Raw genomic sequence first — 24,691 nt, forward strand, 5'->3', positions numbered from 1 at the left:
TGCCTCTTTAGTTCCTCAATTCCCTCATTTCTCCCTCTCTCTCCACTGCACTGTGAAACCCTCTCCTCTTTGTAGTCACTGCGGTCCGTGACTGTGTAGAATAGATCTAGAGGCAGAGGAGGAATAGATACGTCTAGCTAAGCCTGTGCATCTCGCTATACAGGGATGTGTGTGTGTGTAGCCTTTGTGTCAGCAGGAATCAGGCTCTGTCAGGCAAAAACATGACTGTCGGTGCCTTGGGACACTGAGCAATGTGGCTCAGTGGGTCTGTTTGTGGGATTGTGTATGTGTGTGGATATGTGTGTGTGTGTTTCTTTAAAGGGGTCACAGAGCAGTAATAGGCGACTTGACGAGCCAGTATTCTTATTTTATGCACAGTTTATGTTTTGTGAAAAAAATGAATGCATATTTTAAGTGGTCATTTATATTTCAGTTTATTCCAGAACCACCCTGCAGTAAAATCACAAGATGTCTCTTCTGTTGTACCTATGAAAACAGACAGATATATTTTATTTTATTTATCTGGTGTATAGCTGTTTTTGTTCCTCTTTTCACTGACTGTACTACAGATTGTAATTCAAAGAATTACTTTCTTGTTTAAAAAATTGTATCGCGTATTGTGAACTTATAATGATTCATCTTTAGTTAGAACTGTAAAAACTAGAGAGAACCTAGCTAGCTGTTTTTTCTCAGCTATCAGTCTTGAGGCTAAGCCAGGGGTTCCCAAAGTGTGGGTCGGGACCACCTGGGGGGTCGCGAAACACAAATGGCGGGTTGTGAGATGTCTTCCATATGTTTTTTTAAAGTCATCTAAAAATAGTACATTTACCCATTATAGTAAAAAATATTGACAAAAATAGTAGCTAAACTTGAAATAAAACCTTGATAGAAAATGTAATGAGTTTTTCTGCCTTTCTTTTTGCCAGATGACTCTTAAGTTTAATAGTGAACAGTTCATTATCAAAAGCATCAGTAGCATTAGGTTAATTTTTAACAAGCACAGGAAACACAGTCACATGCTCAAATAGGTAGGCTAAATTTCTACAGAACAGCTAAATTAAGCCACATTAAATCACTTTGAGGGACAGTGGGGGTCGCAAGTCTTTGGCACCCATATTTAGGGGGTTGCGGGCCTGAAAAGTTTGGGAACCCCTGGGCTAAGTAACCACTCTCTGCTTCCATCTCAGCCGGCTTGGTGCACAGATATGAGAGTGGTATCTATTTAAAATTAGAAGATTCTAAAACTTGAAACAGTTTTCTTTATCCTTGATAAAACAAATCTTTGCCCCCTGAAACCTCAAATAATATTTGCTAAGACTCCTCCGACTGGATGAAATCAGAATTTTAGCAACATTAGCACCAGTTTTTGTCTACAATGCCAGATGTGTTCACGCACAGTATGAAACATTGGTGGCCACACATTTTGGATGCTGTCACAGCCCAACACACATTCATTGTAATAAATAAAACAGTGTGGAAAATAAAGGCTTGAGGTGCAGCAGTTAAAATACAATCGTTTCTCTTAGGTGCTCCGATGACTGAAATCAGCGTCATAAGCTCTTTTGTGTTTGTCCTTCAGAACTACGGCCTTGAGACAGAGAACCTCCGGACTTTGTCCCACAAGCTCAATGCTTCGTCGAAGAAACCTCCAGAACTCATCCTGGGTCGGCGGAGGGGTGGACACTATGAACGGACGAGCTTCTCGGAGGTTACCCAATGATTTCCTCACTTCTGATGGTGGATCTGATTGGAGGCAGCCAAGAACCTGCTGGCCTGGCTCGACAGGTAGGGCTACACCTAAGTTGGTAACATTGATGTGGTAATGGTTAATAACACTCTAATGAGAATGTTACCAAAAAACCTGCACACAAGCATTTTTTGCTAATGTGCTATCAAAGTATGTTAACATAGCACAAGTAATTGTTATGTTTACAGCACAAAATGGTCATTATTTTGAAGATTAATTTCTTAAACCTTTACATGTGTAGCCTTGTGATTCATTATTGGAGCTTTATATACATCATTTATTTTGAGGGTTTTGAAAAGTTGTAAAATCAACCACTGGTATGTTAGCTTGGCTTAGCACAAATATTGAGCTTTCAAGCCAGTGGTTTCCCCTGTCTTTCAGTCTTACCCAGCTCGCCAATTTTTTGTTCTAAAAACGTTCTGTTAATGTTAAAGAGAATGTTACTGTTACGTTTTTAGCTGGGAAGTGTTCTTTGTGTTCACAGAATGTTCTCGGAGACATTCTCTAAAAACATTAATAAAATGTTTGGTAAAAACCTTGATAAAATGTTACAACAGTGCTTGAATATTATGCCCTAATGTTCTTGAACGTTCTGTTGATGTTACAGTTACACTGTTAAAGTGTTATGTTACAGAGAATGTTGCTGTAAAGTTTTAGCTTTGTGTTCACAAAATGTTCTCAGAAAACATACTCTAAAAACATTCAATAATCTGTGACCCAAAGAATGTTATCAAAACTTCCTTTGAATGTTAAAGTTAAAATGTTCTGTTTTTGTTCTAATGAAATATCACCAGAATATTTTTAAAAGATTTAGTTGATTTGAGGCATCAGAAACATCCTTAAAAAAACATTTTTAACATGATGCTTTGAGAATGTTGCTTCTTTGTTATTAGTAACATTATGGTAACATTTTATAGAAAACATTATAATATTTTACCGAAAGAATATTATCCAAACATCATCTGAAGTTAAATACAAAATGTTCTTCTTCCATTAAATAGTTAACAAAAAGGAACATTAAATTCAAATAAAACCCTTTTCTTGAAACATAATCTAAACTTATAGGGAATGTTAGCCAATGTGGTGGGAATATTCCCTTCTCGCTGAGTATGCTAAGCTAACAGCGGGATAGACACAAATGAGGTTATGAATCTTCAGTTTTCTTAACTACACAGGGGCACATGTCAGTGGACAAACACATCTCCACAAACGTGTAAGAAAGGCGGTGTTGTGTGCTGATATGGTGAGGTTTGATCAGCTGATTTAATCATATGAAGTATGCACAAATACAAATAAAGTAGTGTTGAGCTTTGGGTTTCCCAGCCTCCTGGCCAGACTACAGAAGCAAATATTGTTGTTTGTTTTCATCACTTGCTCCTGTGCTCTGTGAGGAACATTGAACAGCTTTTATTGGTATATTTCTCGGCCCCATTGCAGCTTTGAAATCTCAATGTTGGCAAATAAATGAAATGAAGAGAATAAAGTAAAATGGCCAAAATTGAAGAAAAAAACATCCTCCAGGCAAAATAAACTAACTCAATTCTGCTTATAGAATGACAGCATACACTTTCATATTTATTTACATGCAGTGTCATCCTTGAGAAGAAACTCATCTTTGGTTTTACTCGTCAGCACAGACAGTAGCATTTGTTAAAGAACAACAACAAAACGAAGAATAAGATGATGTCCGAAAAATTTTTCACTGTTCAGCAAAGGTTCAGCTAATTTTAAGCTTTTAAATGATTTTTTAGATATTTAACTCTGATTTTCCTCATTTCTATTTTCTCTACTTTAGGTCTCCGTTTGCCAGTGTGACAGAGTATTCATTACTGCAAGAACAACATCGTTCAGCTCTGCCTAGAATTAACAACCCATTGTACAACAGGTACAACGCGCACTCACAAACACACAGCACACATGATGCGTCATAGGATTCCTCATGCTCATCAAACTGATATAATAAAGGTCATAATGAGACACGAGAGGGAAATCTAAAGTGGATTTTGAACTTCAGTATAGATTGTTTGATCTTTAGCTCTTTTCTATAGATTTGATTTTGTGTGGAACATATGTCCACCGCCACAGGCTGTTTGCCGCATGGCTGATGGGACGAGTAGCTCTCATTAACATCCGTAGGCAAAATACTCATTGACTCATCCTTTGTTTAACTTATGGGCACTGATGGAGAATGAACCAGGGGTCCCTCCATTTCCTGTCCTCTCTCTGCTCCCCCTCTGGCTCTCTCCCTCATGTTGATTCATCGCACTTAACACTTTTTTAAAAATAACATTGTCACTAGATGCACACACACTCTGATATTGTGGAAATCTCATTGTTTGGACAAAAACTATGTCTGCTATCCTGGACCCCATCCATGTCCTCCCTGTAAGAGCCTGCTTAGAGTGTATCAGAGTGGGTTTGTATGTGTGCCCAGAGTAAGTCCTGGAGCCGCATAGATAACACCCATTCCCTCTTGTTAGGGCCAATGGAGAGGGGGGAGAAGGGGGCCACTGTAGGGCCCAATGGGCCAAACGAACATGTGGTTGCCAGGGTGCAGCGAGACAGACAAAGGTGGCAGCAAAACCAGCAATAATGCATCAAACAGATTAATTAGCTGCTACCATGCACATCTGGTGGATTCAGTTGGCTGCTTTCCCGGAAATAGATTAACTATCAGCTATCGTTAAATAACAATCTGTCACATTCAAATAATGTAGTTTCTAAATCCTGCAGAGGCTCATGGTGCTCAAGGCAGCAGAATAGATCCAGAGCTGGTCAATCCGGTGCTTTAGTCTGCCTGGATTATAAAATACTGTACATAATGTGGAAAGTTAGAAATTAAATAGCTGACTGTTGATGTTCTTTCTTGAAAAGGAAGTCATCTATGTTTGTTCCTGTTGGACGTGCTATTTCTCTTATTTATCTCTGGGAAATATTTGAGCTTCTGTCCGGATGTTCACATACAGTAAATGCTTGAACCATCTCATGTTTCTGCCTTCCTTCTCTTGTTACAGGACTGCACTGTGTATGAGACAGAGAATAAGATTCTTCATGTGGTAAGTTTCTTTTGGACATATTAACTCTGATTCTTCTGCCTCAACAAACAAAGTTGCGTGTCCTGACTTTTTGGCTCTTTCGCTAATAGTTTGGTACCAGTCAGATTCAATTCCACTATTTTATCGTATTTCAAGTAATTACAGTCAGTAAACGCTTATTAAGCTCCAAGGCCTGGTAAGAGAAGAACATATCTGATAAGGCTCTGGCTGATGACAGAAGTCACTTCATTAATAGGAACTGTGAAGCTATTTTTCTTTCCTGTTTCTTTGTGACAAAAACTGCAGCTAAAAAAAGGATAAGATCTACATGTTGAAAACTTTTTGTTGAGGGTAAAGTTGAGAGATATTATTTACTAACTTCAGACCGAATGATGTTAGCTAAGCTTTTGTTTTACATGATTGTGTAAAGCTATAACGACTTAAAAGCTGTATCAAACTTTTCATCTCAGAGAGAAAACAAAATGACATTTAAATCTTATTTAAACTCTTATCACAGTGGTGTACACATTATTTAGTAGTTGCTCTGACAGCACAAATGTTAAGGTGTTTCTAGACAGGAACACGGCTAAGGAGTGTCTGTCTCCTGTTTCAATTTCTTGCGTGTATCTCAGAGTTCTGTGTGTGTGAATTTGTGGCTCAAAAATGGTTAGTGTTATAGTCCAAGCAAGCCTGAGGCCTTTTCAGAGCTCCAGTGTGTGTGTTTGTGTGTCCTCCTTCTGCTTGTGTGTATGTATATGTGTGTGTTGTGCGTGAGTGTGTGTTTGTGTGAATGTGTGCGCGTATGTGTGCCTGCATGCATGTATGACAGAGAACCGTCTGTGTCCACGTGTGAAACCGAGTGAACAGCTAGTGTCTGATGTGGGCTGACAGTTGGATTTGGGACACTTCCTGCTGTCATTCAAGGTCAGGAGGAGGAAACCAAATGAAATGACAGGGGGAGTTCAGAGAAAAATATTTGGGGATTTTATGCCAATTAATAAATCACAGATCAGATCTTCTGTCAGAGGGTTTATACAGCTGTACCTTGCAATAACTTCTATAGACAACATATATGTTGGTCTCATCATAGTGTAATGTCTTCCATGTCAGTATGGTCTCCCCCTTAGCTTCTTATGTTTAACCATGGTTTTTGTTTACCTCGTTTGTTACAGGCCTTTTAATGACACATCCAAATACTGGGTGATAACACTGCTCTGCACATGTGCGCACACAGACACAAATGCACACACAAAACCTCCTGTGCCAGACTGGGGCTACACATGACTAAGTCTGTTTTGTGTGGGAGGTTTATGTGTGAAATAGGGAGACAGTGTGAAGGGAGAGAGGGAGGAGGACGAGGTGTTTGATGCTAGATTATGCTCCCCAGATGATCCTTGTTTACTTTGTGCTTTGGAAAGGAATAAAGTGGAGATGAAGTGACACTGACACTTAGACCTACACAATACATATAGGAACCTGTACCACAAAAACATGGTGGGCTTATACAGTGGGATGTTTATCACAGTTGAGGTTATTCCTTTATGAAAACTTTCAACAAGGAAAGTATTTTTATTTATTAAAGCTTCTCATCTATATTTAATCTCAGTGTTTTTCATTTGTCTTTTGTTGTTGTTGTTTTATCTGATTTACTTGTATAATTCCATATTTTTTATAACAGTACTTCACAACCTTCTTAATAAAAGTGCAATATAATTAATAATAATAACAATAATAATAATAATAATAATAATAATAATAACAACAATAATTACTATTATTTGTATCATCATCATTATTATTATTTGTATTGTTATTATTATTATTATTATTATTATTACCACTATTATTATTTTACGGACTCACTGCTAACTTACTGCAAACAGACTAGATTCCTGCGTGCGTGCGTGCGTGCGTGCGTGCGTGCGTGCGTGCGTGCGTGCGTGCGTGCGTGCGTGCGTGCGTGTGTGTGAGTGCGTGTGTGTGTGTGTGTGTGTATTATGTGTGTATGAGAGGGAGAGAGAGAGGGAGAGAGAGAGATAAGATATGAGCATGTGTGAGCCTGTGTGTCTGATGGAGCATGAAGTGTGTATGAGTATGTGTGTGTTTTTATGTGCATGCATGCATAAGGATGAGGGAAATTACATAAGACTGTCCTAGTTGTGTGTTTTTCCTCTCCCTTGTTTTCTACCCTTTCCTCCTGGACCCCCCTCCTACCTCCCTGCTCCTTCTTCCTCACTCCTTCTCCATCCGACTGTGTCTCTGGTAAGGTTCATATTTGCCGCGGCATGAAATCCTCAATCGTGTGGAGAAGATACATTAAGCAACTGTGCTTTAGTGTGCGTTAGCATGTTCACATGCATGAGAAAAAGGTGTGAGTTGATGAAGAAGAAAAAGAGTGTGTGGAGCTGAATCCATTTGGCAGCGTAGTATGTCTGGCTTTCTGTTTCACTGCACTTAAATCTCACGCCAGCTAGCCACATTAGTTAACTCCCCTATAATCTGGGCTCTTATTCTCCAGAGGCGTGTCAGATCAAGGCAGGGTATGTCACAGCTGGAGTAGTTGGTAGCTAGCCTCTTGTCTCAAGGTCTGTGCTAATCCCAGGTCAGGCTATTAGTCCTATGATCAAAGAGTGATACAAGTACAGCCACAAAATTGGCACTCATGGTTTCCAGCAAGGGACATCACATGCTCTGTTTAGCTCCATAGACTGGATCAAATCTGCTTTTGCTCTTCACCCACTGATTTCACACTTCTTTAAATATTTCCTCTAGGGCTGCATGGCTATGAACAAAATCACATTCATATTGATCAACATTTAGCATTCTTCTTCTTCTTCTTCTTCTTCTTCTTCTTCTTCTTCTTCTTCTTCTTCTCCTTCTTATCATTATTATTATTATTATTATTAGGTTTATGTTTAAATAAATAATAATAATGATACATTTTATTTATAGAGCACTTTTCAAAAACAAGTTACAAAGTGCTTTATAAGGACAGCAAAATAAAACAGGCAGGTCATAAAGGAGAACAAAAGCACAATTTAAAAGACGTAAAATCAATTTAAAAGAACTTTAAAAAGAAAAGATTTGAAAAGATTTTTGTAAAACACCTGAATTCAGGTAAAATTAGTAAAATCAGGAAAGGTTCCTCAATAATAAAATGTTTTAAGAGTGGACTTCAAAGAGATTGCTGTCTCAGCTCACCTGATTTCATCCACAGTTTTGGAACCCCTCACTGCAAACCCTGTGTCACCTTTAATTTTCAGTCTAGTATTTGGAACAGACAGTAGACCCCTGCTCGAGGACCACAGAGCATGTGTCAGCTCATACTGCACTAAGAGGTCTGATGCAGCTGGGAGAAAGGTCAATAAGAGTAAAAGCCATTAAAAGTAATCTGTAGTATCTCAAAATCAACCCTCAAACATACAAAGAGCTAATGTAAAGAAGCTGAAACAGGAGTGATGGGGTCATGTTTGTTGGTTCGGGTTAACACCCTGGCAGCTGAGTTTTGAACAGTCTGGAGCCAATCAATAGATTTTTGGTTTGGGCTGGTAAAAAAGCTGTTACATAATCAAGGCATGATGGGATAACAGCATGTAAAATAATGTCTGTGTCCTTAAAAGTTGAAATAAATCAGATTTTAGAAATATTTCTGAGATGATAGAAACATGATTGCAGCAGCTTTGTGTTGTGTGCACACCAAGGAACATAGCAGCACTTCCAATTCCATTATGTGCCACATCCTGGCCCATGTACAAATTTAACATCAATCTAATAATTAAATTGAGGTTCTTTATCTGAATTTGGTGCATCTTTGAGAGGCACAGTATAATAACAGCAACATCTACTGTGTAGAGTGTTGTTTTATTGATTTTACTTGATACTAGAAGAAGAGGGAGTATTGTTATCCCTCTTGGCCTTCATACTGTCATCACTCTGCAGTTCGTGATGTTTTTTAAGTAGTTGAACAAGATAGTCGTGTTGTTTTGTGGTGCAGATAAAGATTTCATTCACTCTATACATTTTGAGAGTGAAATACCTCCAAACAGCAGATGATGAACTGTTTCAGGTCTTTGTTTTCTATTCTAGACATTTGACTTTTGTTACTCCTAGCCGCTCTCTGTTCTTTACTTTTCCACCATTAACTGGTTAGAAGCCCTTCATAACATGCCAGCTCCACTGAAGCCAAACATTCCAATTGCCTGGTGGGTGGAGATGCTGTTCACTTAGGGAGGACTTAATTTGGTGTGTAGCAAAATAATCTGTGGGTGTGGTGTATTTATTGAACATCAGTATTGCCATTAATTGTGCTTATTTAACCCTGGGATTCCAAAACCATGATCAGGATCAATATTCAATTAATTCTACAGAACCTTTTTTCCAAATCAAAGCTCAGTGTGGATGTCATGAACTCTTTATGTAATGTGTACACAGTGACTAGAAGATAAATATACTGTATAAACAGAAAACCAAACAGACAGTGTAATGTTCAAATAACTGACCCAGAAAAGGATGCTATGAATATATGAGCAAGAGACAGGGGAAGACAGAAAGAAGAGAGAGAAAGAGAGAGCATATGCATCACATGGTCCGCTCACTGAAAATCCTCCACCTTTTCACTATCTCTGAATGAATCATAGGCTCTGAGCTACAGTGTGTGTGTGTGTGTGTGTGTGTGTGTGTGTGTGTGTGTGTGTGTGTGTGTGTGTGTGTGTGTGTGTGTGTGTGAAAATGCATTCATTATATTATGTGAGAGTTGAAGATCTCGTCATTCCATCACTTTAATCTGGTAATTGCTCATTAGAACTGAGATCTGAATATTATTTTATGCAGGGTTCATTACTGTCATGCAGCTTGTGTAATTTTAGTTTAGGTATATTCTACATGTTTGTCTGTTATGTGCCAGCATACAGATGTGTGTGACTGTGTGAGAGTGTGAGATTGTGAGTGTGCTGTGCACTAAGTAGCAACGCAATGATGCAAGATAACCAGGGTAACCGTCTCTGTGAGCCCGCTCTCGTCAGTCAGCCAAGATTAGAAGGCAGAGATGCTGCTGAAGATAAATTAACTTGCATGCGTGACCAAGCAGACAAATAGCCTGAAAAACAGGCGGGGGTTCTTTAGAACAAAAGCAAGGTGAAGCTATGCATTCTATTAGACATGCATTGGCTAATATGTACAGGAATTAAAGAGCAGTAATAAAAAAAAAAACTACAGCATGGATAATCTACCAGCTGTGTCGGGTTGTATTTACTTGATTTGAGAGCAAGAATAGCCCTTTACTTCAGAAAAAATTACAGACCCTCACAAATGGAATGTGTGCTCTGTGATTTAGATGTTAGAAATGTCACCGGGGCACCGCAGGGTTGGCTGGTATCGGTGATGTGTTGTCCTGTCTGTGACAGTGTCTTGTGGGCATGCCCGTGGACCAACTGTGACAGGAAACAGTTTGTGTGCTGGAGTGATGGAAGTGGCGATGTGGAACAATCTGATGAAATGATTTCTGTTTCACCTCCTCCAGCTAGGTCACAGCATCCCTTGCGGACCAAAACCAATCTCAATAACTTTCTGTCTTCTCTTTTTGTCACTCTCTCCCCCTTTCTCTCTGTCTCTCTTTCCCTTCATTTTTTCCCTCCTGCTATCTTTACCTCTGATGACATCTCCAGTGCAAGACCTTAGCAGGGATATGTGACCACATCATCTCTCTGTCGTCGGACTCTCTGGTCTCTCAGTCCGCCCACTTGGAGGTGGTCCACCTTACCAGCATAATGCCCAGTGAAGGCCTGGTGAGCAAACCTGAGGATTCACACACATGCCTCCACCACTGTCTTCATAGATGCAGTAATTTACATATTCATTAAAACCAAGAACCATATGTGTATTGTGAAATTGCGTAAACATTTATTACCTGTGTGTGCAGGTTTCCTCAGCCCTCAGAGCGTTTTATCATCTATTAGTTAAGGGTTTTTGCTTTTATTGCTAAAACCTACGTCATAGCGACTTTATGAGGTTATAGTATGCCGATGCTGTATTTCCCAGCTTGTAACACTGCTCCTAAAATCAATGTAGCTTCAAAGCTTCTGGACAGGTCAAAGTCTTGAGTCCCAAAGGACAAAACCTGATACAATTATAAATCCTCATAAGTAGTTGTTGTGCTATTTAAAGCAGCTTTTGAACATTCTCCTTGAAAGTTGTTGATGGTGTTTTTAACCTAACCTGGTCCCAATCTCTCCAATACACAGGACTGATAATTAAATATTCAAGGTGTATAAATATGCAATGCCTGCCTTTCACTGACTTATTCCTTATTTATTGTTAGAGGGAATTCACCAGGTCAAAACTTAAAACCAGAATAATGTATCTTTGAAGTGCCAATTCTTTAGAGGAGTAAGGTTTGAGGTACAGAGGAAGAAAATTCATTTTATAACATCATAATCATAACACGAGGTAACTGAATGCCTTGAAAAAGAAAAGCTTGATGTGACTCCAACACTTGGGTCTTCAAAGTCAAGTCAAATGAAAACATGAGGGACTTTAGTCTCAACACGATAGGCAGAGCTCCACTTTACCATCATTAAAGCGCAAAATGAGAGAATATCATCTCAAGTTCAAGCTCCAGTGGAGATCTAGGAGTTTAAAATCTATGACAAGGAAAACTGCATCAGCTACACGTAGGTTTAAACGTAGCCTAGTTTTACAGTAATTTCTAATTTCGGACAGAGTTTACGCTCTAATTACATTTTAGGAGGTTGCCCAAGCTGAAATCTGACGTCAGCAAAAGTATTATCTAAATTCTAACTGAGTAGCTGTAAAGCCCTCTGTAAAACAACAGCTGTCATGGCGCATCATTTTTAAAGATGGGATAACTTGGAGATTGAGGAGGAGCTGATGATTTTACCTACAGTATAGCTTCTGCAGAGCGTTCTCTGCTCTCTCTCCCTTAGCAATGTATGATGACTTTGATTTTTGACTTGTCCTGCTTTTGTTTTTCACGAGCAAAGACCATTTCATCAGTGCCATTATAGTTCCATGTTGTGGTGATGATTTCTCGATGTTGCTGTTATTTTACAGCTGTAGATAAAGGATATAGGCCTCAGTTTTCAGTGAATTGAAAACATAATTTCTGCGACAATATTTTGGATAATTTGTAGGTTAGGCTGTACCAATTGAGACGAACCTTACATTTCTGTGGTGCGACCAAACAATAACATATCCTAAGTTACAAACTAGCTAGTTTTAGCATGTGGTTTATTGCAGACTTTGCACCCTAAAGTAATATACAACCTACACAGAGCTGGTGCTACATGCCTCTGAAGCTTTCAACTAACACCAAAACACTTGGTAATAGTTTTTCCTTTGACTTTTGGCCTCCTGTGATTCAAATCTAGCCTAGACAGGAGTCCAAGTTCTGGTCCTGGAACAAATAGGGTTATTGACACAGATTCACAAATTTAAAAATAGTCATATTGTGTTATGTACTGTAACCATGTGGCCTCTACATACTCTGTACTGACTCATATCTGTCTGCCTGTGTTCCTGTGTTTCAGGGGATGTATATCAAATCAACATACGATGGACTCCATGTCATCACAGGAACCACAGAGAATGTGAGTTTTTATTTCACCAAGTCGGAAGCTGGAAATTCCAGCACACACTTATTATAGTGTCATATTCCACAATGACAATTCACCCACACCTTGATTTATCTTGAATCTGCTCTCATCATCCTTTTCTTCTCCAATTTCTGCCTCGGCAGTCTCCGGCAGACCAGTGTAAGAAGATCCATGCAGGAGATGAGGTGATCCAAGTCAACCATCAGACAGTGGTGAGTGGGGAAGCTTTCGATCACGACAAAAGAATCACAGAAAATAAACTTCCCCCGTGTTTCCACTGTGAATGCATACTGCAAACTGCCTTCTGTTCTCCATTCTGTGCTGTGTTGAGGAAATGTCAAGGTACATGATGTCTGCTACCACCACCACCACCACTGCCACCATGGTGCTTCCTGTCCTGTGCCTGTGTCGCTATGTAGGCTAATTAGACCTGCTTCGGGAGCAGATTATAGGCCGATTGTTACAAGACCTTTGTTCGGTCCAGCATGATTGTCAGCTCACACTTTTCTGGAATTTGTTCCCATCGTAAGAAACCCCTGAAGGAGGCGTCTGATTTGAAATGTGAACTCATGTTCCACTTTCAGACTTGAATAAGTTGTATTTCTTCCTTCAACTCATCACATTAGATTGAAACGCATAATGGGCAGCCATTTTAAATGGAACGGTGCCTTGTGAGAGTATGTGATTGAGTGCGCTGTCTATTGCCTGTTCTGTCAGCTCTGACACAAACGATTTGTTCCAGCGTTTTCTGAGATTCCAAGGGGGTAGAAGAACGGTTTAATCTGTTTGCAGACTTCTTTCATGTGCTTTTTCGGTAAGTATTTCCTCGTATGTCTGGATAGGTGCTGCTCATGTGAAAGCGGCATGTAGGCGCCGGGGAGCAGCGCTGATTGACGCGCGAGGGAGCCGTGTGTTATCTTTCTCCCTCTCTCTCCTCGAGGTGACAGTGCAGATCGCACCCCGCCAGGCTCGCAGCTCCAACCGCTCATTACTCCCACAGCTAGACCCTCACCACTCTGATCCCTCACCCTGGGGGATGAGATAAGCAGGGGGAGACTGAGGTGTGTGTATGTGGTGGGGAATGGTGGGTGAAATAGTCAGGGGATGCTGGGACGTCGCAGAGCTGGGAGAGTGGGGAGAATAAGGAGGAGGAAGCAAAGAGGGACTTTGGGAGAAGGGGAAGCTGATGAAAGAAAAAAGGAGGGAGAGAAAGGGGGGCTAAATCGAGCTGCTGAAGAGGGAAGATGGATACACTCTACCATCAAACTCTCTGTCAACATCTCTGCTGATAAGTTTATCTAGTGAGACTCCATATTCAAAAATTAGATTAGTGTGAGTATTGAATGAACAAACTCCATTACATTATAGAATCATTATGTGGGCCTAACTCACGTATTTAGCTACAGCAATGCCTTCATGTCAATGCATGAGCTTCTGTCTGAGAACCACTTCAAAACAGGGCTTGCAGTTTTTAGCTCAGCTTCTCTTTTGAGGTAAAATGTGGAATTTGCTCAAAAACAAACTGATTGTTTGAAGAGGCAACATAATTATGTGGAGGTAAAAGCATCTGGGAAAATAATGACGACCCTGGGGATTTGAAAAACCTCCTCGGCAGCAGTTTATGTTCTATTATTATTATTTTTGGTAGGTTTCCCTGTTTCCCTCTGTTATCTGCATATTTGCATAACAGAACACTTTTAAACTGGCCTGGTTGGATTTGTGTTTGTTGTTAATGTACACTGTGTGCTGTCCACTTCTGTGGTGGATCTAATAAGAGTGGAGAAGTTTAGCATGATGAAGGCACAGTTGAGTTCATCCACAGGTCAGTCAAATCAGTATTTCCCCTTGGCATTACAATCAGTTCTCTGTTGGGTGATGGTAGTGGTGATAGGTTCACTGTGTTTAAGAAGCAAAGTGCTTTGAAAACTTTAAAGCATAACTTTATCAGGAAAAGTTTTTTTTACACATATATATGGGAAATATGCTGTCTGTCTGTCTTCAGGGCTTCTGATGCAGCCAGTGCTCATTTGTGTAAGGCTGGCCACACACCAGACGATTTAAGGCCTGATTTACCCCCGCTAATGATTTGGGTGGGGGATGGGGGATGACCTGATTCAGGGCTTGCTGTAACCAACTATTCGTCCCAATAATCCTCAAGTGTGTGGTATCAATATGACTATTTTACTGCTCCCAACCACGTTGGAGCTTTTTGACCTGAGATCGAAAATATCAAACATGTTTGATATTTACCATCAGGCTGCCTCCGATGCTCTACCTGCAATAACCAACGAAAGACGCAGACTAAAGGGCCACCAACCGGATGTTGATTACTTTTACAGCTCACAAACATGGCAGCAAACTTAAACACAAAAGTACCCCAAGCCAAGTGGAATACTGAAAAAGAAGATCTGGTTGTGGAATTACTCAACCATATTATTTTCATCCATTTAGTTTTTTCCTAGCTGACAACGTTCACCATCTCCATGGTTTTTTATCTTCTGAAGTCACGTTTGATCACGCGCGTTTCTGTGAGATCTCCTGTCTGTGGAATCATTACCACAAGCGTTCAGTTCGGGTTTAGCGGTCTGATGGAATTCTTTAGTGTGTGTTCAGAGGATTGTGATGTTAAAAATCGGTCAGACCTGTCCTTATGTGCATGGTCTACCACAATTGTTTAATTGTTAAGATCTAAAAGTCATCTGGTGTGTGGCGAGCCTAAGATACAAAAGTTATCTGGCCCAGGACTTCCCTTTCCATGTGCTGCTCAAGGTTTAAAGCCCAACTTGCAATTTGAGAGACAAGAACTGAGTCTCATCATGTTAACCCTTCACCTGTTGGGAGTGGTCCTTATCCTTTTTTCCTATGAAGTCTATTTTTCAAGCAAGGTATCCACCGTGTGCTCTATCTGCTCATGGTGTCCATGTTTCAGTTTGATATCTCTGCTCCTCTTAGTTCTTTAGTTTCATTTTTTATAGTGATTAGGAAAAAGCTAAGTTGTCATATGATAGCTGACATGTACTAGCATTACATCACATTACAGATGCATTCTGCCTTTTTTTGCTCCCTGCATTGTCTGTTTTTCTGTACTTAACCAAAACCCCTGTAACACCTGTGGATGATACTATAAATGGAAATCAGAAAGTATCTGAAATCAGAAATGTAACCCCTCACCTTCACCTTCTGTGATCACCTGCAGAATTTAAATGTCCGTCGATTTTACTTTCTCATATTAGTTAGTAAGAAACTACTGCTAGGAAAGGGTTAGCTTAGCTTAGCTTAAAACCTGGAAGCTGGGGAAAACCATACCTAGCAAACCAGGAGCATATACTGAGGAGAGATTCAAGTCGTGCAATGTGAAGCATATCCTGAGTTTACTTGAGGGATTTTGACAAGTGGACAGATTTCTTCTAACGTCATTGTTTGATTCCTGTTCCTGTGTCTGTCACTCAGAGATGAGCCAGACAAACATTTGATGATGTAAATCAGTTAATATAAATGAGCATCAACCTGCTAGAGTGTGACCTTTTGTTTGAGTGGACTGAGCTGGACACAACATGCAGTATAGTATCAGCTTACTTCTGTGAGTGCTCTTGTTGCTGGTGAACGCTGTCTGAACCCAGGCTTTCTGAACTTGCCAAAGAGAACAGGAAACATGCCACAAAAGGCTGACACAGGCTGGTCATCATCATGTCAGGAATAAGGTCAGAGCAGTACTGTCTGTGTGTTGGTGAATGTGTGTGTGTGTAAGCATGGTGGCCTCTGCGGACACTTCTAGTAGCTGAGACTCGTGTAGCCAATCAATGGGCTGACGAGTGCTGTGAGCTCTGGAGACAGACTGGCCAGAACACGAGGAAACAGAGCAGTCAGCACTCCTTTCTTACTCTTCTACCATCCTGCATGCTCCCTTGGAACTTAAACATACTGACTAAGCTTTATTTTAGTATGTTTTCAGACGAGTGGTAGTGGGAGAGTGTGAAGCATAGTAGTGGTGTTTCGCTGCATTGGTTAAGCGTGAAAAGTTTTTATAATGAGTGAAATAGATCTTGCCAGACTCAAGATGTTTAAATATGAGTGCATTGAGATTAAACTATACAATGTTACCTTTTTTCAATTTGATCTCTGACTGTAACTGTTCTGTTAAATAACTATACATGTATGAGTTCAGGGTCAACTAAAATAGGGCTCATTCTATATACATATACATATATACCATACAAATGTATTGGTGATCCACTTTTTCTAACTCTTAAAACAAATAGTACAAAGTTGGCCAATCGCCTTTTAGGTGGCACATCTCTGTTATTGTTGATTTTCTTACTGTTAATGTGTTTTTTCCTGAACTGTGAGAAATAGATTACATATTAGTGGCATACAGTTATGCTATTTCCATGATAGCAGCCATAAGTTGTAGGCATTACCCAAAGAATGCCTAGACTCAGACATTTAACAGAGAGATTATACAGTTCAACCCCATTACCTCTTAATTGTGCCTGTTTGGGTGTACCATGTTATTGAATGCTACATATATAGGGGACTTTTGTACAGATTTGTTTTTGCTTGAGTTGTATTATTCTAATTCAGTTTTTAATGAGGCCAAGCTGAGTATTAGAAACCCCTCTCACTGTAATATGAGTAAGGGATAATGTATAGTGATTGGATGGTCGCGTCTGCTTCCTTCAGTTTGGTTGAAGTCTCTTTCACTCAGCTGTTAGTGTTTCCTCTCTTCTCCTTCTCTCTGTGGTTAACTGGCCAGCTACCACAAATCTTAGTTTTGTGCTCTCCAAATAAATTGAGAGTAATATTTTTTTAAAAAAATCCTCCATGTTGTTTACCGATGCTATGGGAAACTGACGTTTTTGCGACATTGTCAACAGGAAGAGATTAAATCACAAACTTTGCGTGCAGGATTAATTTGACATGACATGTGTGATGTGGTTTTCCCATGGCTTCCCCTTCGCTCTGGCTTTTTTGTCAGGGGTCTTGACCAATCAGAATCAAGTATTTAACACATCCAGGTGATTATTGAAAAAGCCAGGTAATCATACGATTCAACATCATCAAGCACTACATTCTACAAAATGACCACCATTTTCCGATCCTCACCTCTCAAGAATATTTCAAGAAAAACTAAACATCATAATTTAATGGAAATGAGATGTATCGTGCAGTTGTGCTTAAATTTATTCAGTTTAGCTTTGGATAGCGAACAAACATGACATAGTGGAAATCTTTTCAATTTCGCCAATAATTTCACTGCTAGGTCACAATGGTGAAGCATTAAAACTGTCCATAGCCTTATTTTGGATGTTTCAAATTTGGCGATGATGACACAAGCATTGCCTTTTTTTTTTTTTTGTAATCCTTCACATTATAAATGTTCATTGTGGTCATCTGTAACAACAGTCCTTAACCATACATTTTGCTTTAACACTTAACTTCCACAGCTCAGTGAAACAGAACAAACAAAGAGTCTGAGTCTTTGGAGTAACTCCAAGTTCAACCATATATTTCAAAAAGAAAAGAAAAGTAATGAAGCAGATAATCCTATTTTCACATTTTCAATGTGGTTAAATTGCGGCTTGATATTCAATAAGAGCAACAAGATTTTTATTGGAACTTCATCGGGCAACATACATGCCCAAAAATATAGTAGACGTAATACAATGTGTACCCTGTAAGCAGTTGATATTATCATTCTGATCATGCATCAAATAGCAGCAGGTGGGGACCAATGACTGTATATCAATATGAACACTGCGCATCCCTTTCTTCCAATCGTGTGACATGAAGCCAAAATAGCACCTTAATGGGCACTGACGTATTGCACTGGTGGAGGCACAGGACTACCGTCGCACCCCTTATGCTAAACATAACATGCATTTAACTTTCTGATTAAATGTCAAAGATCCCTCAGATCCATTTAAGTCCACAGCAGAACAGATTGTTGTGTTGATTGGAAGCAGACACTCACTATTGTGTTAGTTGGTTTTGGTTTCCCCTCACAGTTCTTTCGCTACTCTGCCAATCTAGGAAAGAACACTGCTGTCAATAAATCATTAAATAACTAATTAATACTACTCTTTGCACTTATTAAACACTTGCATATACAGTACATTAGCATGATAGGAACCAACTATTATGACACAGCATGTTTGAGAAAATGTCTGTATTTCAATTTTCTAGTTTGACCCACGTCCCAGCTGTGATTATAGAGGAGGCAGGGTTTAGGACCTATGATGCAGCCAGTCTGAAGGGGGAACTCTGAAAGTTTTGGCTACACTTAGAACAGCTGTTGTTCTGTCCATGGTGTTATATTGTCTATGGTGGGGACCACAGACTCTCTACATTGTGGACTGTAACTGGGAATCTTTACACTATCTCTATGCTGACCCTTACTGATGTGTCCTTTAATAATGGCACTATATGCCCAGTAATTCATCTATAAACAGCAGCCAGTGGTATCTAAGACAGGAGGTATCATTGCCTTTGAGTGGTGGTGGGTAGAAACAGTTTTAGCACTCACTATAAGTCCATGGTGGTTTTTCTCAGAGAGGACTGGCAGATGCCCAAAGTGCTTCATGTAGGCAGTGTGTGCAGTGGTGGCAGTTTTTTCGGTAGCCCGGTGTGTGTGCTCCTCAGGTGGGCTGGCAGCTGAAGAACCTGGTCAACGCCCTAAGAGAGGACCCGTGTGGAGTCATACTCACGCTGAAGAAAAGGCCCCAGAACACCCTGAGCTCCACTCCAGCCCTGCTCAGGAACGTCCGCTGGAAACCCCTGGGCCTGCAGGTAAACCAGCAACACTTGGAAGCTCTGTCAGAAGTATTGTAGCTAGCTGTTTGTTCCATCTTGACCTTTAAATGCTGAACCAATGACATGCTGCGCTCTAAAACTGCTTTTGAAGAAAGAAATCGAAATTTGACTACTCTCTTAACCTTCTTGTACTCGTATATGTGCATACTCCAGTAAGGGATTTGAGGTAGAGAGATGTTTCCCTGTGTGCAGTAAGTTGTGTTGTACCTCTGCCTTTATCTTTGACTCACTCTCAGCTCTTGTTTTTTCTTTTCACTGCCCACGCTCTCCTTTCTCCTACCGGCAATTTTAAACAAACATTTTCAAAGGAAACTTGTTGGGTGTTTGACCTTGCATCAATACTTCTGTTGAGCGTTTCAACAAGTCTCTAGGTTTTTTTGCAGCCTGCCGTATCGCTGGCACAGCTTAAAGCCATTCACAAATGTGTTGGTTGTTTTACCACCACCTTAATTGAACTTGTGGGTATCAAAAGGATACATTTTTAGACACATTTCCTTGTTAACTGATTGAGTTCAATGGTGAAATATGGCCAGAGGTTGTCCTGCCAGAGGTAGTACAGGGTCACCAAAGGTACTAATCAACTCACACACTCAAGAACACAGAAGACTTAGACCCTGATTCATTCAATATTTGCTGTGATGGACATCTCCGATTTAAAAGAGCACATTTTAAATCTAAAATATATCCAAGAGGTGGAATGCTTGTTTGAAGTGCTTACTGCTCACAACGAGTGTACAAATTTCACTCGAGGACAAGTACTTTGTAATGTTCTGTCTCTCACTCAGAACAAATTTCTTGTGTGTGGATTGAACATAGTTGTGCGAGGTGGACCAAGGAGCGAGACAAAAGCTAATCTGATGCTGCCTGAGTGCTCTTTGCAGCAGCCACTGTCATGTTTCTGCACGTCTTTGAGTTTATAAATGCAGTATGCATGGATTAAAGTTCTCCGTCGCCACGACGGATATCGGTCATTTAGAAAATGAGAGGGGGAAAAAACTCCACGTGTGCTTTGTTGTGGTCCCATTAAGGCTATCCTATTAAACTGACACTAGTGATGTGCGAACCGATACTGAAATACTTCCGATACCAGATCTTTATGCTCTAAAATCGATTCTCAAATCAAAATATTGATACTTTTGATACTTCAATCATTTGAGGCAATGTATATCATTAACAGGAACACAGTGGAAAGTAACTAAACCATTGAGATCGTGTCTAAATGATACGCGGTTGGTGGGAACTACTTTTTCTAGTTCTTAATAATGAAACAATAATTTATTGTAATTGTTTTATTGTTTTACTTATTTTCTTTTTGTTTGTGTTTAAAACACCAATTTCACATATTTTGTATGATTGTGTCCTCTGTTTGGTTTTTCTGTTGTTGTATTAGCTCGACTATATCGTAAATGAGGCAGCGACCTCGATATGCCTACTAGTTTAAAATAAATAAATAACTCTGAAATACACTACTTTTTTTAGATTTACCAGACACAATAGGTGTATTTGCACAAAGTATCGGTATCGGATCGGTATCGCCGATACCAGCCTTAATTTTACTCAGTATCGGATCGGAAAGGAAATCGGTGGTATCGAACATCACTAATGAGCACAAATATCACTTCATGTCTCTTCATCACGTGACACTTAACTTTAAACATCTGTTTTTTAATTCATCAGTTAGTCAAATGTCACACAAACAATTCTTGTCATTTTTTTGTTTATTGACTTCAGCTTAACATGTGAAAGCTGTATTTCAACAATTTTCAATAGTAAAAGAAGCAGAGATTGTCAGAGGTGTTGTGTTTAAGTTTTATTTTTGATCCTAAACACAGTCCTTATGGCCCGACTGAAGAACTTCCTGATTCTCCTCAGAGAGCTCCTCTTCCCCTCAGCAGTCTCTACTTTGACTGTTGACCCATCAGTGTCCGACCTCCGATCCTCTTTATCCTCCTCACTGTCCACCTGTGCTGCACAGCAGCTCACAGCTGATTGGTCCTCAGCTAGGGCATCTGTAGCTCCTGTAGCACCATCAGAGGTGTCCTCACAGGAGCCAGGGGAGGCTGATCCTGCAGCATCTGCAGGAAGACAGGCTGGAGTTTCTCCAGCTTTAAGCTCTTCTGGTTCAGAGTCAACTTTCAGCTCCTCATCAGAGTCGTTACTCTGGCTGACGTTCATTTTATCGTATGAATCGTCAACACTGAGAAAAACATGAAAATCAGGCAATGATTAGTATTCAGAGTGTCAGTGTTCATCAAGGCAAGCATCTATGCAACCTGATTGGCACTATAGTCACTTACTATATGCTGGTGTCCAGCTCCTCCTGTAGGTGCACCATTGAGATGAACGGGTGCTTCAGGGCCTTCTCAGGACTGATCCTCTGCTCATGGTCAGTTTGAAGGAGACACTTTAAGAGGCTCAAGAAAGCTCTCTTATCCTCTAGCTCTATGAACTCCTCTATGTCTGGAAAGATCTACATTTGAAACCAAATCAGAAGTTTAGTTTATTCAGAGTAAATGATTATTAACTCTTTCTTCACGCATTAAAATGTCTCACTTACTGTAACAATCTCATCCAGATGATTGAGAGCTCTCTCACATTCTTTGGGCTCAATCCCAGTGGTCAGCTTGTACTCCATTGGAGTCTACAGGAACAAAACATACAGTACATGTCAGATACTTTGTCCTTCAAGCTCATTCTGAAGAAAAAGCTCTTGTTCAGTTACAGCTGAAATAATGCAACAGCGTAGGGACAAGCAGAATACCTTTAGCCACCACTTTGGGTAGTCGTAATGCCGGTTCAGCTTGAAGAACTTATTAGTGAAGCTGCCGGCATCAAGGAGGTGGTCAGCTGGTTGACCGAGGACATCAACAATGTTCCTCATCTAAAACAGATCATAAATAACCATGATACATCAGGTCTGTGGTTGGGTTTCGACTTATCTGGGACAATATTTCACCATTTGTGCAATCAAATGACAATGTAACGAGTCACTTACCTGCTGGTACTCACAGAGTACCCCGAACAGGTGACAGGAGAGGTACAGGACTGCGAGAACACAACCCAGACTCCACATGTCAATGGCCTCTGTGAAGGGGAGGCCCAGGATGACTTCAGGTGCTCTGTTTGAAAGTACATCATCACAGACATGTGTCAGAAAGCTTGAAATAACCTCTGCCTGATCATCCACAGCTAGAACAAACATCTGCACAAACATGAAGTTTGCATAATGCCCCTACCTGTACCCGATACCCTGTGCCATCAGACCCGGCCTCACTTCACTGGTGTGAAGTGACAGACCAAAATCAATGAGCTTGACTCTGAAGGGCTGGTTCTGATGGTTCACCAGCATGATGTTATCCAACTTCAGGTCAGCATGAATGACACCAATTCCTTTGAGTGCATCAAAAGCTGTCAGCAGCTGCAGGACGAAAGAGGACATGAAGAGGCTTACAGACATGACTGACAAGTGTGCAGAGGTTTACAGGTGCAAAGTACATGTTCTCTTTATGAAGTACAAATCTGTTTCACTTTATTATTTTATTCATCTTTAGCCACAAATTCTTTACCTGATGTGCAATTGGTCTTATCTCATTGAGCGACAGAGGATTCTCATGTCTGTCCATCAAAAGCTGGAACAGGTCTCTGTCCAGCTTCTCAAAAGCCAGACAGGTCAGACCTCTGTGCTCAAACGTCTCAAAGAAATGAATGATATTTGTCTTGACTGGGTCAAGACAACAGATAGCCTCCAACATTTTGAGCTGTTACAGAAAAGAAAATGACTCTATGTTAATTACACTGTTTAAAATATATCACAAAGTACAAAACATCATTCTGTAAAATGGACTTATATAGGACTTTTCTAGTCTGTCTGACGCTTAAAAAAGACTTAAAAGACTTGAGGGATCTATACCTCTCTTTTTGAGGCTCTGCTGTCCTCAGATGTTACAATCTTAAGAGCTACCTTTCCTGTGAATAAATTCACGGACTTGGCAACTTTGCAGAAGCATCCTTTGCCAATGAAGTCCTGGACGAGGTAAGAACTGGTGCTGTTGATGATGATGTCGTTCACCACACAGTCTTTATCTGCCGACAGACGGCGGGATGAGGCTGATCTCTGAGACATTTCAGTAACTAAAAGGTTTTCCAAACAAATATACCACAAGGAGATCTTCAACTAACTGGGTCAGTGAATAGTATTGCAGTGAAGGTTTAACTGACCGGTGGTCTTATTTATACCCCTCGGAATTCTACAGTTGTTTTGTCATAATGAGCCCATCATAACATCAGTTCCATTCCAAACAGCTACTTTCTACAGCTAACATGATGATCACTAATGCTATACCACTTTATGCTAACAACCACCTTATATCAAACAAAAGGGCTACTTATATAACTTTAGAGGTTATTATCAGACTACCAAACCACAAACATAACTCAGAATTGGAAGTCACAAAGACGATTAAGCACAGGTTCAGAAGTATAGGTCAACAAATCGTCCGGTACAGGTAATAAACTGGCTTGCTAGGTCAGTGAAAAAATCAGCAGCAGGCTCCTTTTTGTTAACATAACATATCCAAAGGTTTTACCCCATCACACACTGCGACATCAATACTGTGCAAGATCAATATAAAAGTATAGAGGTGTGATGACAGTGGAGCTTTTTTACGATGCTATTGTAAACACAAAACAAAATGGGAATGAGAGACTGCACCAAGTTTTAAGAAAGACTGAGACTAAGTGTGGCACTCAGAGGTCAACTTTCATTTAATCCGCAATTAAAATATTGCATTATTGTTGTGTCACTCCATGATGTTGTTCTGACAGTAAGCATGTAGTTGTTTTTGCCTTAACTAACCAACTATTAGTCAGGAAGAAAGCAGACACTACCTTTTGCATGTGTATTACATGCAACAGAGTGACATTCTTGGCCCAATATTGTATACTCAACGCAAAGTGTCTTGAGCTTTGGTGAGACGACCTGTTGCCGTCTTGAGGATGCAGAAAGTGACTGTGCTACAAACCAATCAAAACCTGGTCCAAAGTCTCAGATCCATGTCCAGTATCTCCGCAAAGTTCTTGCTATTTAGAGGGTGACTACGAAAGACGTTCATACACAGGCAAGTTCACAACACACTCACATTTGGCTTTTTACACACAGGAGCACAGAGCAGCAGACTCACTCCTCAGTGTTTTAATATACATTAGACTGAGCCTATAAAGACACAGATGGCTGAACAAACTGTTGTTTCCCTGACATCATTTTACTGCCTCAGCATGAGGCTGATCTAGTGACGCCAGGTGACGAGGGCGCTCTCACTGTTACCTCTTACCCACCTCAGGAAACTGAGACCAACACCAACTTCTCAGACCCACATGATGATCTCATAAACGTGAAAACACAAGCGCCCACATGATCGTGCTCACTTGCACCCTAACAGTGCCACCAACATTATACAGCCTACAGCTTACTTGACTGTATACTAAAACTG

General features: G+C 40.2%; 2 protein-coding genes across 3 annotated transcripts in view; one reads left to right on the top strand and one right to left on the bottom strand.

Moving 5' to 3' along the window:
- Nucleotides 1–24,691, top strand: part of si:ch211-26b3.4 (connector enhancer of kinase suppressor of ras 2) — a 73,626-nt gene that overhangs the window by 25,742 nt on the left and 23,193 nt on the right. The window contains 12 exon segments of the mRNA XM_034689107.1: nt 1,580–1,690; nt 1,692–1,733; nt 1,735–1,752; nt 1,754–1,785; nt 3,543–3,579; nt 3,581–3,619; nt 3,621–3,632; nt 4,762–4,803; nt 10,446–10,565; nt 12,327–12,386; nt 12,536–12,604; nt 19,032–19,178. Of these exon segments, the coding sequence (XP_034544998.1) occupies nt 1,580–1,690; nt 1,692–1,733; nt 1,735–1,752; nt 1,754–1,785; nt 3,543–3,579; nt 3,581–3,619; nt 3,621–3,632; nt 4,762–4,803; nt 10,446–10,565; nt 12,327–12,386; nt 12,536–12,604; nt 19,032–19,178 (729 nt within the window).
- On the bottom strand, nt 20,998–23,529 carry LOC117816781 (homeodomain-interacting protein kinase 1-like). 2 transcript variants are annotated; one of them, XM_034689106.1, is made up of 8 exons: nt 23,164–23,529; nt 22,769–22,960; nt 22,439–22,620; nt 22,198–22,321; nt 21,964–22,083; nt 21,760–21,843; nt 21,500–21,672; nt 20,998–21,399 (listed from the first exon to the last, which is right to left on the bottom strand). In XM_034689106.1, the coding sequence occupies exons 1-8, from the start codon at nt 23,323–23,325 to the stop codon at nt 21,006–21,008; spliced, it is 1,431 nt and encodes a 476-aa protein (XP_034544997.1). In that variant the 5' UTR covers nt 23,326–23,529; the 3' UTR covers nt 20,998–21,005. The 2 variants fall into 2 exon arrangements, with proteins under 2 accessions (XP_034544997.1, XP_034544996.1); XM_034689105.1 differs by having other exon boundaries at nt 23,113–23,529.

This window comes from Notolabrus celidotus, chromosome 8 (assembly GCF_009762535.1).
Source record: "Notolabrus celidotus isolate fNotCel1 chromosome 8, fNotCel1.pri, whole genome shotgun sequence".
NCBI classification, from domain to species: Eukaryota; Metazoa; Chordata; class Actinopteri; order Labriformes; family Labridae; genus Notolabrus; species Notolabrus celidotus.